The sequence below is a fragment of the Emiliania huxleyi genome (genome assembly GCF_000372725.1).
Source record: "Emiliania huxleyi CCMP1516 unplaced genomic scaffold EMIHUscaffold_385, whole genome shotgun sequence".
NCBI lineage: Eukaryota > Haptophyta > Isochrysidales > Noelaerhabdaceae > Emiliania > Emiliania huxleyi.
Genome location: NW_005199082.1, coordinates 10,017 through 24,795, shown reverse-complemented (window position 1 = coordinate 24,795; position 14,779 = coordinate 10,017). Strand labels below are relative to the sequence as shown.

The 14,779-nt window shown below is 66.9% G+C and overlaps 5 protein-coding genes across 5 annotated transcripts; 2 read left to right on the top strand and 3 right to left on the bottom strand.

The window, feature by feature from the left end:
- Window positions 1-433: 433 nt before the first annotated feature.
- EMIHUDRAFT_243337 (hypothetical protein) lies at window positions 434-1,166 on the bottom strand (the record flags this gene model as incomplete). The annotated part of the gene is made up of 2 exons (XM_005771426.1): window positions 434-909; window positions 977-1,166. The coding sequence occupies 2 exons, from the start codon at window positions 1,164-1,166 to the stop codon at window positions 434-436; spliced, it is 666 nt and encodes a 221-aa protein (XP_005771483.1).
- A 1,593-nt stretch (window positions 1,167-2,759) lies between these two features.
- On the bottom strand, window positions 2,760-4,795 carry EMIHUDRAFT_470162 (hypothetical protein; the record flags this gene model as incomplete). Its single annotated transcript, XM_005771425.1, has 2 exons — window positions 2,760-2,894; window positions 3,371-4,795. 2 exons carry the CDS (start codon window positions 4,793-4,795, stop codon window positions 2,760-2,762), a joined length of 1,560 nt encoding a protein of 519 aa, XP_005771482.1.
- A 3,041-nt stretch (window positions 4,796-7,836) lies between these two features.
- EMIHUDRAFT_458823 (hypothetical protein) lies at window positions 7,837-8,946 on the top strand (the record flags this gene model as incomplete). The annotated part of the gene is made up of 4 exons (XM_005771424.1): window positions 7,837-8,048; window positions 8,124-8,393; window positions 8,473-8,649; window positions 8,737-8,946. Exons 3-4 carry the CDS (start codon window positions 8,584-8,586, stop codon window positions 8,944-8,946), a joined length of 276 nt encoding a protein of 91 aa, XP_005771481.1. The 5' UTR covers window positions 7,837-8,048; window positions 8,124-8,393; window positions 8,473-8,583.
- Window positions 8,947-10,969: 2,023 nt separating this feature from the next.
- On the top strand, window positions 10,970-12,531 carry EMIHUDRAFT_243334 (hypothetical protein; the record flags this gene model as incomplete). The annotated part of the gene is made up of 3 exons (XM_005771423.1): window positions 10,970-10,983; window positions 11,181-11,673; window positions 11,911-12,531. The coding sequence occupies 3 exons, from the start codon at window positions 10,970-10,972 to the stop codon at window positions 12,529-12,531; spliced, it is 1,128 nt and encodes a 375-aa protein (XP_005771480.1).
- Window positions 12,532-12,647: 116 nt separating this feature from the next.
- On the bottom strand, window positions 12,648-13,513 carry EMIHUDRAFT_369682 (hypothetical protein; the record flags this gene model as incomplete). Its single annotated transcript, XM_005771422.1, has 1 exon — window positions 12,648-13,513. A coding segment is annotated over exon 1 (785 nt), but the record flags the coding sequence as incomplete, so codon positions are not given.
- Between the last annotated feature and the right edge of the window lie 1,266 nt (window positions 13,514-14,779).

Below are 14,779 nucleotides of genomic sequence, written 5' to 3'. Positions count from 1 at the left end.
GGCTGGCTGCTTTGGGTAGGAGAGGGTCGCCCCCCCCCAAGGCGGCAGGCAGCGCGGCATACTTCGCATATAATACGGTATTACGTGGGTGGGTTACACTTGTGTGAGGGTGCGGGATCGGCGGTTGTGCGTGTTGTCTCTCGAAGTATACATGTAAGAGCAGAAAAAGCACTGCACATCCACATGAGCCATACACACACACACGACGACATAAAACCGTGTCGAACACATCTACCATGTCGACAAGGTGTCACACAAATCATCGCGCTCTCATCCGCACACACCTCTGTGCCGATACCGTGTACGATACATCGACGAGACACGCAGACTCGCTCGAGAAGTTACTGCAATGTGTAAACAGACTGAAGACCGAGTGGCGCAGATGCGTGCCACAACCATCCGCATCGGCCATTGCCATCTCAAGCATCGACCATCATCCCGGGTCCCATACAAAGCGAAAGCGCTGTAAGATCTCACAGCTTGCGCGGTGCCAATGCTCGCCGACGCGGTCGCCGCTCGTGTCGAGCTTGATGAACGACTCGGTCGATCCAAAGGCAGGCCAACTCTCCATCGGACGGCCTGTCTTGACGAAGCTGAGCCAGTGCTGCAGCATCCGGCGGCGAAGGGCGCTCTCCTCGGCGTCGAGGAGCGTGTACGGGTCGCTCCACAACAACTCAGAGTCCGAGCCGTGGTAAGCGCCGAGCAACGGGTCCGCCAGCCGTTCCCTCAGAGGAAACAGGAGCGTGCGAGCCCAGTCAGGCATTCGGCGCGTGTCAATGTCGACGATCGCTGCCGCGAAAACATAGCGGAAAACGCTGCCCGGCAGGCGAGACGCCACAGCCGAGGCGATCCTCCGAGTTGGGCACGCGTAGTAACCGTCGGTGCCGAGCTCGTAAAGCGCGTGCCTGACTGCGGGTGGCCCGAACCGAGCGGGTGTGTAGGCGCGCAACACGGCGTCCCGCTCCTCAGGCTGTACAGAATGCCAAGAGCATACTGGGCAGGCTGCCGTCGAGCGACGAGCCATGCTGGCTCGTCGCAGGCGATGAGGTCGAGGAGCCGATCGGAGCGTCGCAGAGGCTGCCGACCACTGCCGTTCGCCCTCGGGCCCAGGGGTGGAAGGCAAGCTTCCTGGCGTTTCTGGCGAGCGTCCAGACGTCGCAGAGCATCCGGCAGGCGCGCAGCGACCCAAATTTTTGCTCACCGCACGGCCGTGCGAGCCGTCGGTCGGTGGTGATGGTCGGCGTCGGCGCGCGCCGACCGACGCGGCGGCGGTGGGCGTCATGTGGCGGGCGTGGGAAAGAGCATTGTCCGAATTGCGGCGGACGTCCCTTTTGCTCGGAGTAAATAAATAGAGCTGGCATCTCCAGGAGAGATGGGCGAAAAAGAAAGAAAGAAAAGAGAGATGCAGGGGAGGGATGGGAGCAGGAGCCTTCGCCAACTAAAAAACACAGCACACATGACGACTTAGTGTGGGGAGGGTCGGCGAGCACTCACTCACTAGGCGGCGCCGCAGGGCCGGGGCACTGGCCACGGCCTCGCCGACCACTAGAAGGCGGCCCACCCACTACGCGCACTATCTTAGTGCGCGGGGTGGGCGGGAGGCACTCACCCACTAGCCCGCTCGCCGGCGGCCCACTCACTACGCGCACTATCTTAGTGCGCAGGGTGGCGGGAGGCACTCACCCACTAGCCCGCTCGCCGGCGGCCCACTCACTACGCGCACTATCTTAGTGCGCAGGGTGGCGGGAGGCACTCACCCACTAGCCCGCTCGCCGGCGGCCCACTCACTACGCGCACTATCTTAGTGCGCGGGGTGGCGGGAGGCACTCACCCACTAGCCCGCTCGCCGGCGGCCCACTCACTACGCGCACCAACTTAGTGCGCGGGGTGGCGGGAGGCACTCACCCACTAGCCCGCTCGCCGGCGGCCCACTCACTACGCGCACCAACTTAGTGCGCGGGGTGGCGGGAGGCACTCACCCACTAGCCCGCTCGCCGGCGGCCCACTCACTACGCGCACTATCTTAGTGCGCGGGGTGGGCGGGAGGCACTCACCCACTGTCCGGACACAGCGAATCGATTTCACTTTTGCGAGCGAGTGTGAAGTGATGACGGATGCTCCCACCGAGTTCCTACACTCTGACACTCACTTGCAAGCGTCGGCTCCCAAGCAGCAGCCAAGATGAAGGACGCTGGAGATATTGGTATCGCTGAGCTGATGTGTGCACTAGACCTATATGAGTATCATTGCGTGCTGTGGGCTAGGACGGCGACCGCCTCCACTGTGAACCACTTTTGATGCCTAATCTCAAAGTATAGCCAGGGGGGATACCCGTAGCCCCCAAAGTGAACTGCCTGATCGACTCCCCGGCACACGGCGGAGGAGGAGGAAGACAGCACAACCCAGGGCGGGAAGAGCACAATGCTCAGGGTGGGACAAAACACCGACAGACGAGAGAAGAGGCCACAAAACAGACAAGCAGAATGGCAAGAGAGAGACGCTCTGCAGGCGAGCCCACGGGCCTCTTGGGCCCTCGCGTCTCTCTCTCTCGATTCGTTACACCGATTCGACCATCAATGCGGCGGGCCGATTTCGACCCATCACAAATGTGGGAAGCCATTAACCTCCCTTGGCTTCCCACACAAACCCCCCTTCATGGGGCGAGCAGCAAATGAGGTAGTCTCTGCGAAATCCTGTCCCAGTGAATTCGCCCTAGAGGCTTCCGTGTGGACTCGCAGCTCCGGCTGGATGTCGGCGACCTAAAGCTCGGCGGTCGTCGCTTCGCGCCGGCCGACTCCCTGTAGGACGGCGACCGCCTCCACTGTGAACCACTTTTGATGCCTAATCTCAAAGTATAGCCAGGGGGGATACCCGTAGCCCCCAAAGTGAACTGCCTGATCGACTCCCCGGCACACGGCGGAGGAGGAGGAAGACAGCACAACCCCATCGCCAATCCTGTCGAGGTCGATCCACCGTCTCGCGCGTGAATCGGCCGCGACCTCCACCTCGAGGCGAGGGCCCACCCTTGTGTCGAGTGCCCCTCCAATAGCTCAGTAGAAGCGCGACGTGTTCTACGGCCGCGACCATCACCATCGTAGGTCCTTGCACTGCGACTGCGCCACCGGCCAAGCTCCAGTGCGGTTGACCCCCATCCAGGAACTGCCCGGCGATAGGGCTGTCGCCTCATCCATGCCGCTGACCGCGCCCAGCAGCGGGTGCTCGCCGCTGTCCACGGACGCGGCTCGTCAGGCGGCGCGGTGCCGCCGGCTGCAGCGACGGCTGTCCCGGCCGTCGCGTCCTCGAGAGAGGCGAGCGAGCCGGCAGCAGAGCCCGCATGGCCCTCACCGCCACAGCCGCTCTGCCTGCTGACCTCGCTCTCGCCGCCGCCGCCTGCAGCGGCGCCTCCGCGGCTCCGAGAGGACCCGGCCCGCGGCCGCGCCTCGTCGAGCGCCTCGTCGACGCCCTCGGCGACGCCTCCTCGCGTCGCGTGCCCGTGCGTGGCGACCGCACCGCCGGCAGAGCTCGAGTGGCCCTCCACGCCACCCCGAGACTGCCCGGCGATGGTGCTTTCGTCGCCGCGCCTCGCCCAGCAGCGGGTGCTCGCCGCTGTCCACGGACGCGGCTCGTCAGGCGGCGCGGTGCCGCCGGCTGCAGCGACGGCTGTCCCGGCCGTCGCGTCCTCGAGAGAGGCGAGCGAGCCGGCAGCAGAGCCCGCATGGCCCTCACCGCCACAGCCGCTCTGCCTGCTGACTTCGCTCTCGCCGCCGCCGCCTGCAGCGGCGCCTCCGCGGCTCCGAGAGGACCCGGCCCGCGGCCGCGCCTCGTCGAGCGCCTCGTCGACGCCCTCGGCGACGCCTCCTCGCGTCGCGTGCCCGTTCGTGGCGACCGCACCGCCGGCAGAGCTCGAGTGGCCCTCCACGCCACCCCGAGACTGCCCGTCGATGGTGCCTCCGCCGCCGCGCGTTGCCGCCGCTGCCTCGCAGCGGCTCTGTGCCTCGGCGCCGAGCCGAGACATGCCAGGCGGCCCGCCGCCGCCCACCGAGACGAGGCCCGCCCTCTCGTCGTGCACCGCGTCGCTCGCGCCTCCGCCAAAGCGATCTCGATCACGCTTTGCGGCGACGGCGCCATCGACGCCGACTTGAGCCGCTGCTCTCGCCCAGCAGCGGGTGCTCGCCGCTGTCCACGGACGCGGCTCGTCAGGCGGCGCGGTGCCGCCGGCTGCAGCGACGGCTGTCCCGGCCGTCGCATCCTCGAGAGAGGCGAGCGAGCCGGCAGCAGAGCCCGCATGGCCCTCACCGCCACAGCCGCTCTGCCTGCTGACCTCCTCGTCCTCTGAACCCTCGTCCTCTGAACCCTCGTCCTCTGAACCCTCGTCCTCTGAACCCTCGTCCTCTGAACCCTCGTCCTCTGAACCCTCGTCCTCTGAACCCTCGTCCTCTGAACCCTCGTCCTCTGACCCCTCGTCCTCTGAACCCTCGTCCTCTGAACCCTCGTCCTCTGAACCCTCGTCCTCTGAACCCTCATCCTCTGAACCGCTCTCGCCGCCGCCGCCTGCAGCGGCGCCTCCGCGGCTCCGAGAGGACCCGGCCCGCGGCCGCGCCTCGTCGAGCGCCTCCTCGACGCCCTCGGCGACGCCTCCTCGCGTCGCGTGCCCGTGAGCGGCGGCCGCCCCGCCGGCAGAGCTCGAGTGGCCCTCCACGCCACCCCGAGACTGCCCGGCGATGGTGCTTTCGCCGCCGTGCCTTGCCGCCGCTGCATCGCAGCGGCTCTGTGCCTCGGCGCCGCGCCGAGACATGCCAGGCGGCGTGATGCCGCCCCAGCAAATCCTGTCGTCCGCAGCGTCAAGACTAACTTGAGCAAGTATTGGCTCTGCCTCCACATCGCAGTCGCTCCAACCTCTGCCAGCTCCCTTGACGCTGCTCCGTGCTGTAGCGATCTCCTTGAGAGATCCGCTAAGCCCATGCGTTGCGGCCTCTTTACCGTCAGCGTGTTCCAGCCTACCAGAATCACGTATCGGAACCACTTCCCGACGACGAATATGGTTGACGCTCGAACACGTTGCTGTTGCTTCTGGAGGTGGCCTTCCACCCCCGTGCCAACCCCTTCCAACCCCAACAAAACACCGACAGACGAGAGAAGAGGCCACAAAACAGACAAGCAGAATGGCAAGAGAGAGACGCTCTGCAGGCGAGCCCACGGGCCTCTTGGGCCCTCGCGTCTCTCTCTGTGGGCGAATACGGTGCCGATGGTGGGATGAACTGTGTCATGGGGTCTAGGCTCGCAGAGGTCTCAGCCTCAACATCCGCCAATGCCGAGCCGGGCGCTGGCTCTGGGGAGCAGCATGGGCAGGCCGGTCCTCGAGAGGAGGAGTAGCCTCAAGAAGCAGGGGGAACTGGGCGAGGCACAGGCGGCCTCATCGGCTGACCAGCGCGGGGATCCACCATCGGCGGGGAAATTAGTGTTGTGAGCGGGCCTGAGACAGTGACAGCGGTAACTAGTAGGAGAGATTATATGGGTCAACCTGTATGAGCGCGTCGGGCTGGCGATGGAGAAGTGAGCTTGTGCATGTCTCTACTCTTTCGCCGGCCGGAGGCACTCACTTCCGCGCACTAAGTTAGTGCGCGTAGTAGCCGAGCCGCCTCCCTCCGCCGGCGAAGGGCACTACGAGCGGCCCGCCGGACCACTCCCCTCGCGGCCGGCCGGAGGCACTCACTTCCGCGCACTAAGTTAGTGCGCGTAGTGTCCCGGCCTCCGACCACGACTCCCGGGAGCACTTCACCACTTGACCCGCCTCGGCGCACCACTAGCCCTCGTCCAGCTCACAGACTAACTTGCGCCGACTTAGTTCCCCACAGGGCCCGGGACCACTCACTCACTACATCATGTGTGCTCTTCACACGACCTGGCGAAGGCTCCTGATGGGAGGACGGCACGCCGCCACCACAGAGGAGTGTGTTGCTAGCCGTCGCTCGCCGATTCTCGCTGCAACCTTCGTGCCCGCGGTTGCCCCACTCTCATCGTTCTCTCTCCTGTCGCTTCATCCTCTGTCCCTTCGCTCTCCTCTGGCTCTGCCTCGTCCTGCGACGCCGCCGCCGCCCTCCGATCCCTTGCTCTCGCGGCTTCTCCCGCCTCTCGGCGCAACTCCGCCCTCCGGCGTATTTTGGCCCCTCGAGTTTATCGAGCTCTCCTCGCGCAAGGACGACTGTTCTGACACCCACCCCAGAGATGGGCGAACTCGTCCGCTCTGCCCGCTTTTTCTTTGTCGTGTCGGCCCCCTTCTGCCATGCTGCTTTTCGCCTGGGTCTCGCTGGCTCTGATTTCTCCTCGCGCGGACGTGGGCTCTGCTGCTGCGCTACCAACTTCCTTCCTGTCGGACGCTGCATTTTCCCGGGCACAAGCCGCTCACCGCAATATCGGGCGGCTGCGCGGCTTCGCTCCGGCGGCTTTTACGCGCTCACCGCCGGAGGTTGCCTTTTCCGACGACATTTCGCTCGTGTCTGACCTCGGCATCCGCCCGCTCTGCCTCCCGTCTCCCGTCTACCTCGCTTCAGCCCTCTGTCCGACCGAACTGCAGGCGTAGACCTCGCCCGGGGCCGCGAGGCCTATCTCTCTCTTTTCGAGGTGTGTGCGCCCACCTTCCCCTCCCTCGGCCCGCCCACCCACTCACCGTCCCGCTCTCCCGCCCCAAGGCGGTCGCGGCGCTCAACACGTCGCCCCTCCTCGACGTCGCCGGTCTGCGTGCCGGTGAGTTGCAGTGCGACTACTCGATCGGCCCCGACGCCGTCTCCGTTCGATGGAGCGCCCCTCTCACTCCCGCGTCCACCGGCATATCCGCCGCACTCCCCGCCGCCGCGCTCTCCGGCATCTCCACCTACACGCTCGCCGCCGACGGCCGCCTCTGCCGGCACGAGCTCTCCAACCTCCGACTCAACGGCCGCCGACTGCCCTCGTCGACGCTTGCCGAGTGGCTTCGCCTCTACCGCCGCTCCTCGCCCGCCTCGCCGGCAGAGGCGTTTGCCACAGCAGCCGAGCTTCTCGCGGCGGTTGGCGCGGAGGCGCCGCCGCCGCCGGCCGCGCCGCCGCCGGCCGAGGGCGGGGGCGAGGGCGGGGAGGGCGCAGAGGCGTCCGGCGCAGAGGAGCCCTTCCCTCCTCTGCCGGGCTCGGAGGAGTGGGCCGCTTACGAGGCGCGAGATGGAGCCGAGATGGAGCCGAGATGGAGCCGAGCATCGAGCCCCAGGTGCAGGCAAGGTAGACCTCGGGGGTCCTTGCGTGTCGTCGAGCAACCACGCCCGCCGCCCGTCTCGCCACCCACGCCCGCCTCGCCGCCTGTCTCGCCGCACCACCGCCCGGCAGCAGAGCGCGCTTCATGTCAGGCGCCGTGTCGTGGCTCTAGGAGCTGCACCTCGCCGCCGCCGCCGTCGAGGCGGAGCTGCGCGCGCTTCTCGCCGAGAACACGGCGCCTGACGCCGGCCGGTATGCCCCCGACCTCGAGCTCCTCGCCGCCGCAGCAGCGCCGCTGCTGCGAGGCAGGGGGCCGTACCTGCAGCTGCTCGGCTCCGCGCGGGCCGCCCACGCCGCCGCCGCCCTCTCCCCCCTCCTCTCCCACGCCTTCGACTTCCAGCTCGAGCACCGCGGTGCTGCCCCCCCCCCCCCCCCCTGTGCACGCCTCAACCCTCCGACTCACCGCCTGGAGAGACGCCGCTCGACCCCTCGACCCCTGTACCGCAGCCCCGTAGCACAGCCCTGCGCCTGTCCCTTCAGGGGTCGCCGGCCCGACAGTCCGAGCGAGTGGCACCGGCGGGGCGGCGGAGGAGCTGGCGGCAGGAGGCGGCGCCGGAGGAGGCGGCGACGGAGCGGGCGGCGGCGTGGCTGCGCTCTGGAGGTACGTGCTCGCGCCGTCCGCCGGCCCAACGGCTGGCACGCCCCTCTTCAGCGTCGCCGCCCGCTCCGAGTTTGAGTTTGCGGACGGCGGCGGTGGCGCGGCCCCGGTGATCGTCGCTCACACGCTGCGCGGCTTGCGGGTCAACAATCGCGAGGCGCTGCCGCAGGCGCCTCCTCCATGCCTGGCTGGGGCGAGCCCAACGCCACCCGGAGACATAGACAGCGCTTCTCTGGTGGCATAGGAGCTGCTCGGCCGACTCAAAGGCGGCACTCTGCCCCTGCTCGGCGCGACGCTCGTCTCCGTCACAGAGGGCGCGCTGGCGCCGCTGCAGCCGGCGGCCTCTTCCTCCTCCTCCTCCTCCTCCTCCTCCTCGCCCCTGAGCGCGTCGTCGACGACGCCGATCCCGCCCGCGTTCGCGACGACCGCCCTCTCGCTGCTGCGGTCGCTGCACCAGCAGGTCCCCGCCGCCCTCACCGCGCCGCTCGACCTGGCCTCCCTCTGCGAGGAGGAGGTGCGGCGGGGAAGGGGAGGGCCACGAGGCACTCTCTCGACGCCCCCCGGCCCCCAGCCCCAGCCCCGCCCGACCGAAGGTGCGCCTCACCGGCCTCCTCGGCGAGCGACTCCTCTCCGGCCGCCCGTCGCTCGCCCGCGCGCTCGCCGCAGCGCGCCGCCTCTACGCTGGCGCAATCGCGCAGGGCGGAATGGCCGTGAGCGGCGACGCCGAGGCGCCGCTCGCCGTCCGCGTCGCTCTGAGCGCCGACGGCGACGTGCTGCTCCGCTGCCGCCTGCCGGCGCGGCTCGGCGCGGCGGCGGCGCTCGGCGCCCCCGGGCTGCCACTCACGGTCCGGTTCGAGCTGCGGCTGCAGCTCGACGGCGCGAGCGGCCGCGTGCGAGAGGTGCGCATCGAGGCGGTCAGCGTCAACGGCCGCCCGCTGTTGCCGCGAGTGCTGTCGGACTTGGTGCGCGGTGCCGCGCCGCCCGGCGGCGGTGCAGACCCAGGAGGCGGAGGCTTCGAAGCCGTGCTGGCCTCGCTCGCGCCGTGGCTGCGCGAGCCAACGAGCTGACACCGAATGATCAACTAGATGATCAATGTCGCGAGTACTGCACGGTAGCGCAACGGTACGATCTACGATGTCCGTCGCTAAGAGAAAGAATACGGAGAGACCAGGAGTTGCGGGTCCGGCGGTGGAGAAATACGGCACAGCCACAGCTCAGGCCACACACCCACAGCCGAGAGGGATCCGCCCAGGCTGAGCACAGCACGAGCGACGTCCGACGAGCGAGCCGCAGCCCGAGCGGTTGCTCTTCCCCCAGGATTAAAGTAGTCTTCTCTGCTTGCGGGAACACCCTCGGGCGGCCGGGTGGGGTTGCGGCTGGAGGCTCGTTGTGCGAGTATATGGGACACGATGTCTCAATATGAGAGGTTTTGACTCCTACCGGCTCCTGACGCTATCCCTGGCAGCTCTAATGACCAGGATCAGTAGTGTTGTGATAGAGGATGCCCATACTAGCGCAGGAGCTGCCACACTCGCCCGGACCGTCCCCTTCTGGGGCCGGTTCCGCAGCCCGCGAGAGCCAACTCAGCGGGGCCGTGCCGCGGGTGCCTACTGCCGAGTGCCACAAACACTGCGCCGTCCCGCCATCACCTACAGGCTGTCTTGTGTGATGGTTGGGATGTCCAAACGCCACCATCTTGGCTCTTGCGACCTCAAACCCGCGAGCTGTATGGTGGTCCTGACGTCGACAGACGCCCGATGACCACGGTGAAGCTGAGCCGTAACGAGTCGACAAGTCTCGTCTGAGCCCGTGGCGGTCGCCGGCTGAGTCGCTGTGCACGGGCCGGTACCTCAGGCGTCACCTCCGCAGCCTCAGGTCTCACACTCCATCACCGCCGCCCGGACGCCGTCGGTGGCACGCTCGGCGGCGACTTTGTTGCAGCCCCACAGCGAGCGCGGCGTCGAGCCCATTCGGTCTGGTCGGTTCGCGGCACTCCCTGGGTGCCAGGGAGTGCCGCCGACACGCGAGCGGTGCTTCCTGGCAGCGCGCGCCAGCTGTGGGGCTGCAACAAACTCGAGACACGCTTTTCGGGACATTTTCGACGCTTTTGTCCCATATACTCGCACAACATGCCTGGAGCTAGCATGGCTCGATAGAGCCGAGACCCGGTGTTGAGGCGGCGCTCCTTTGGGCGGCTGTTGAATCAAGCAGATTCCACCTCATCTCTCCAGTACTCTCATCCCAGTGGATGGACGTCCGTAATTTATCCCCATGATCCCGACGCGATGTGTGGAAGACTGGAAGACGGCTAGCATTCACCGTGACTCTTTGCCGTGGATGGTTTAGTGACCGCAATACTACGCCGTGAGCTGAGCTTCACCAGCCGTTTCTCTTCCTTCCCTTGCCTTCTCTTGCCGTCCGTTCTCTGTGCGCATTCCACTGCATGCGGCATCACAAGCGTCTTCTGCCGGGCGCGCATCTGAACTCGTACCAGGTAGGCCATCGCTTTGCTGAAAGATCAGGCGCCTGAATGGCGACAGTGAGCGTCTCCTACTTATGGATTGCGCTCAAGGTACGAGGAGCAAGAGCGCGCCGCAGGCGAAATAGGCCCCGGAGGCCTCAACCCTCAACTAAAGGGCTGACGGGGGGTCTCAACCGTCAACCAGATTTAGGTTTGTTGTTGGCAAATCAAGACACAGATGGTTGAGGGGGGGCCTCAACCCTCAACCCCTCAACGCAACCAGTCGGCATGGTGAACCGGACGGTGGCCGCGTGTCTCATCAGCGAGCTGATGAAGGACGCCTCGCGCATCGTCAGCGGCTCGCCGCCCTTCATGCAGAGCCAGAGAGAGAGAGAGAGAGATTTCTTGCCCCGCTCAGCATCGCGGAGGCGGCTAGCACTGTCGCGCTTGAATGCCGGCATTCAAGCGATCTCTGCGGCGTGGACGGCACGCCGCCATCGTGCGAGGGAGTTTGGAGCACTTGGAGCACTTGGAGTGCGGTCATTAACCTCACGCCCAGGACCGGGTTTGCTTGTAAAAGCCTTTCCGAGACAGCTTGAATTAAAAACTCAACTAACCTCGGTTTTCTTATGCCCGCGGGCTTGTGTGCAGCATGCGGCCGCCTATCTCCTCTCAGCCCCCTGCGGCGGGCATCTCGCTCTGCACAGGCGCTTTGCAGCAATCCACTTATCTAGCTGGCGCTGCTTCGCCGTGCTCGCCGCTCGCCGCATTCCAGCCTTCGGGACCGGGGGGGGAGGCGTTCACACGGTTTAGCATTCCAGCTGACCAGGTGCCGCAGAGGGCGCAGCAGTTTGGCGGCAAGGACTGGAAGCGCGCGGTCGCGACCGCCGTGCTGGCCGCCGCGCTCGCTGCCTCATCCATCACCGTCGGGCCCGCCGTGCTTTCGCCCGGCGCACGAGCGGCGCTGCCCGCGCTTCGGGTCGAGCGGAGCGCCGCGCTGGCGCTGAGCGAGGAGCAGGCGCTGGTGCAGGATGTGTGGCGCGAGGTGAGCAAGCAGTACGTGGACGGCAGCTTCAACGGGCTCGGCGCGGATGGCTGGAAGGCCAAGCAGAGCGAGGCGCTGCGGGGCCTCGCGGGCAAGCAGGGCGGCATGGGCGAGGCGTACGACGCGATTCGAGAGATGCTCCGCGCGCTCGGCGACCCGTACACGCGCTTCCTCGACCCGGAACAGTACGACGCGCTCGTGAGCAACTACGCGCGCGGCGACGGCGCGGGGATCGGGGTGCAGCTGCAGCTCGACCCGCAGACCGGCTCCGTGGTGGTGCTGCAGGCGGTGGCGGGCGGCCCGGCGGCGCTCGGCGGCGTGCTGCCCGGCGACGAGCTGCTGCGCGTGGACGGCGAGAGCGTGGAGGGCGCCACCGCCGAGGTGTGCGCCGCCCTGATCCGCGGCGAGGCGGGCAGCGAGGTGCGGCTTGCGGTGCGGCACCCGGGCGGCGGCGCGAGCGGCGGCGGCGGCGTGGCGGAGCTGCCTCTCGAGCGTGCGCGGGTGAGCGCCAACGCGGTGGAGAAGGGCTCCCTCCTGCTGGCGGGCGGCAAGCGGGCGGGGCTGGTTCGCATCTCGGCCTTCACGCAGGAGACGGCCGCGCAACTGGTGCGGGCGGTGCGCGACGTGTCGCCCGGCGCAGAGGCGCTGGTGATCGACCTGCGCGGCAACGCGGGCGGGTACCTGCCTGCGGGCGTCGAGGCGGCGCGGCTCTTCCTGCCGCCCAACGCAAAGGTGGTCTCCGAGGTGCGGCGCGACGGAGTGGCTGAGGTCTTCTTCTCGGAGGGCGTCGGCTCGGAGACGCGGCTGCCTCTCTACCTGCTCGTCGACGGCCGCACCGCCAGCGCCTCCGAGGTCATGGCCGCCGCGCTGCAGGACAACCGGCGCGCGACGCTGGTGGGGCCGGGCCGCACGTTTGGCAAGGGGCGCATCCAAAACGTGCAGCGGCTGGTGGGCGGGAGTGGCGTGTCGGTCACCAAGGCGCGGTACGTGACGCCGGCTGGCCGCGACATCCACGGCGTGGGGCTGCTGCCCGACGTCGTCTCGGCCGCTTGCGGCGCAGCCGACAGCGCGGCGGCCTGCATGGCGGGGGTGAGGGTGTCGAGCACAGACGTGCAGTCAGGAGCCGCTTCGCCAAAGGCGCTCTAGGGAACAAGAAAACTCGCCTCCGATTTCTTTTTCCGTTTGGCATGCACATGCCCGAACCCCGTTGCGCTGGCGAATATAAGAGGGCTCCCGCGGCGATCAACACCGCAACTCCTTTTCTAAATTTCACCACGCTTCTTACGCGCGACGACGCTACAGCCTCCACCAAACCTCACACTTTTACTCACCCTCGGACATGCTTGCACCGTCATCCTGCGCGTCTGATGCGTCGCGCATCTGCTCGTCACCCTCTCCGTCACTCGCGTCCGCGTCTCGTCTTCGCCGCCGGCTACGCGCACAGACACAGTGCGCGGCAGCGCCGACACGTCAACCCGCGTGTACGTCAGCGACGGGTCCCGCACGCCGCACGAGGCGCATGCGTGCAGCGGCAGCGCGTGCGCCATGCGCTCGTCGCTCCACTCGCCCAGCAGCCGCCGCTTCGTCTCGTCGGAGACGTGCACGCAGCGCTGCAGCAGCGCCGCCGTCTCGTCCTCGGGCCGCTCCAGGTCCATGACGACGTTCGTCGAGGCGTGGAAGCGCGTCTCCAGGTCGATGGCCGCCTGCTCGGCCGCGGCGAGCTTGCCCTGGTCGACGCACATGCCGCACACCGCGTGCGCCGGGCAGCCGCACTGGCCGCGTTGTGGGCGCACGGTCTTGGCGACCGCCGGCGCTGCGCGCCGGTCGTGCTGCTCACGCTGCCGGCGGCGCTGGTCGCGCGCCTGCCGATCGCGCGTGTTCGCGGCGGCTGCATCTCTTGCTCGTTTCGCTCGCACCCGAGCGGCTGTCGCCAGGCGCTTCAGGTCGGCGGTGCTGCGCGCGCGGCTGTCGGCCAGGCACAGCCACATGTCCTCCTCCTCGGCAGGCTCGCACGGCTTGCCGTCGAACTGCGGCTGGCGCCCGCGACGATGCTTCGCCCAGGCCGGGCACGATGGTGCCGCGACGAGCGGCGTCGAGGCGACGGCCATCGATGGGTCCAGAAGACTTGGAGACAAAATCAAAAAAATCGAGCACAATTGCGTTACATGGGCATGGCCGGGGTTTCTGCACCGAACGATCTTACTTTCGGTCTATCGAAAGTGTTGATCGATAAAGGACCACGCCTGCTATTCACAGCACAAGCTTTGCCTGGCGGCTTCAGCATGTGCAGCGAAAAGCATCCTTTTTCCAGACGGATCCCCCCCTTGAGCCCTGTAGTGTGTAGAGCCCCAGCGCAAAGCCAAAGGCCAAAGCGCCAAGGAGGTTTTTCTTGTGGCTAGTGCCATTTCACTCTGACACGCTAATCTTGAAAACGTCTCCAACGGAGCTCCGTGTTGCTTCCAGCGCCCTCCCCCGCGCTCCCTGCGGCCATGGCCGATGCTCCTAGAAAGAGAGGTCATCTGGCTACCGCGAGAGCGACCCAACTCGTCGACATCGTCCGATGATGGTGCCGCAAAGTCAGCCTTCGGAGGCTATCGTGGGGTCGAGCCGGCAGTAGCCGTGACATGTGGTTCCACCACCCCTCGTAGGCTTTGCCTCTGACCGCCACCGTTCCCAGGCTGCCTAATGGGATGGAAAGGAAGGCTCGGCGAGCGTATAGAAGCGTGCTCGACCTCGTCGTGGCAGCCTGCACGGCAGCGCTGGTAGGCGCGATGAGCGTCGTGCCACCTGACCCGAGACGGGTCGCAGGCGTCGTACCGAGCGCGTCGAGACCGTGTCCTGATGTGATCTGCACGGGTGAGTCACGTCGGCGTCAAAGGAGCGACGTGCGACCTGTCAGAGCTTGATCTCCAATCTCAGCGGCGTCGAGTCGTCTCCGGCGGCGACAATTTTGTCCCTCCCCAGGACGCACAGAGGCAGCTGAGATTGGAGATCAAGCTCTGACAGGTCGCACGTCGCTCCTTTGACGCCGACGTGACTCACCCGTGCAGATCACATCAGGACACGGTCTCGACGCGCTCGGTACGACGCCTGCGACCCGTCTCGGGTCAGGTGGCACGACGCTCATCGCGCCTACCAGCGCTGCCGTACAGGTTGCCACGACGAGGTCGAGAACGCTTCTATACGCTCGCCGAGCCTTCCTTTCCATCCAATTAGGCAGCCTGGGAACGGTGGCGGTCAGAGGCAAAGCCTACGAGGGGTGGTGGAACCACATGTCACGGCTACTGCCGGCGGCTCGACCCCACGATAGCCTCCGAAGGCTGACTTTGCGGCACCATCATCGGACGATGTCGACGAGTTGGGTCGCTCTCGCGGTAGCAAGATGACCTCTCTT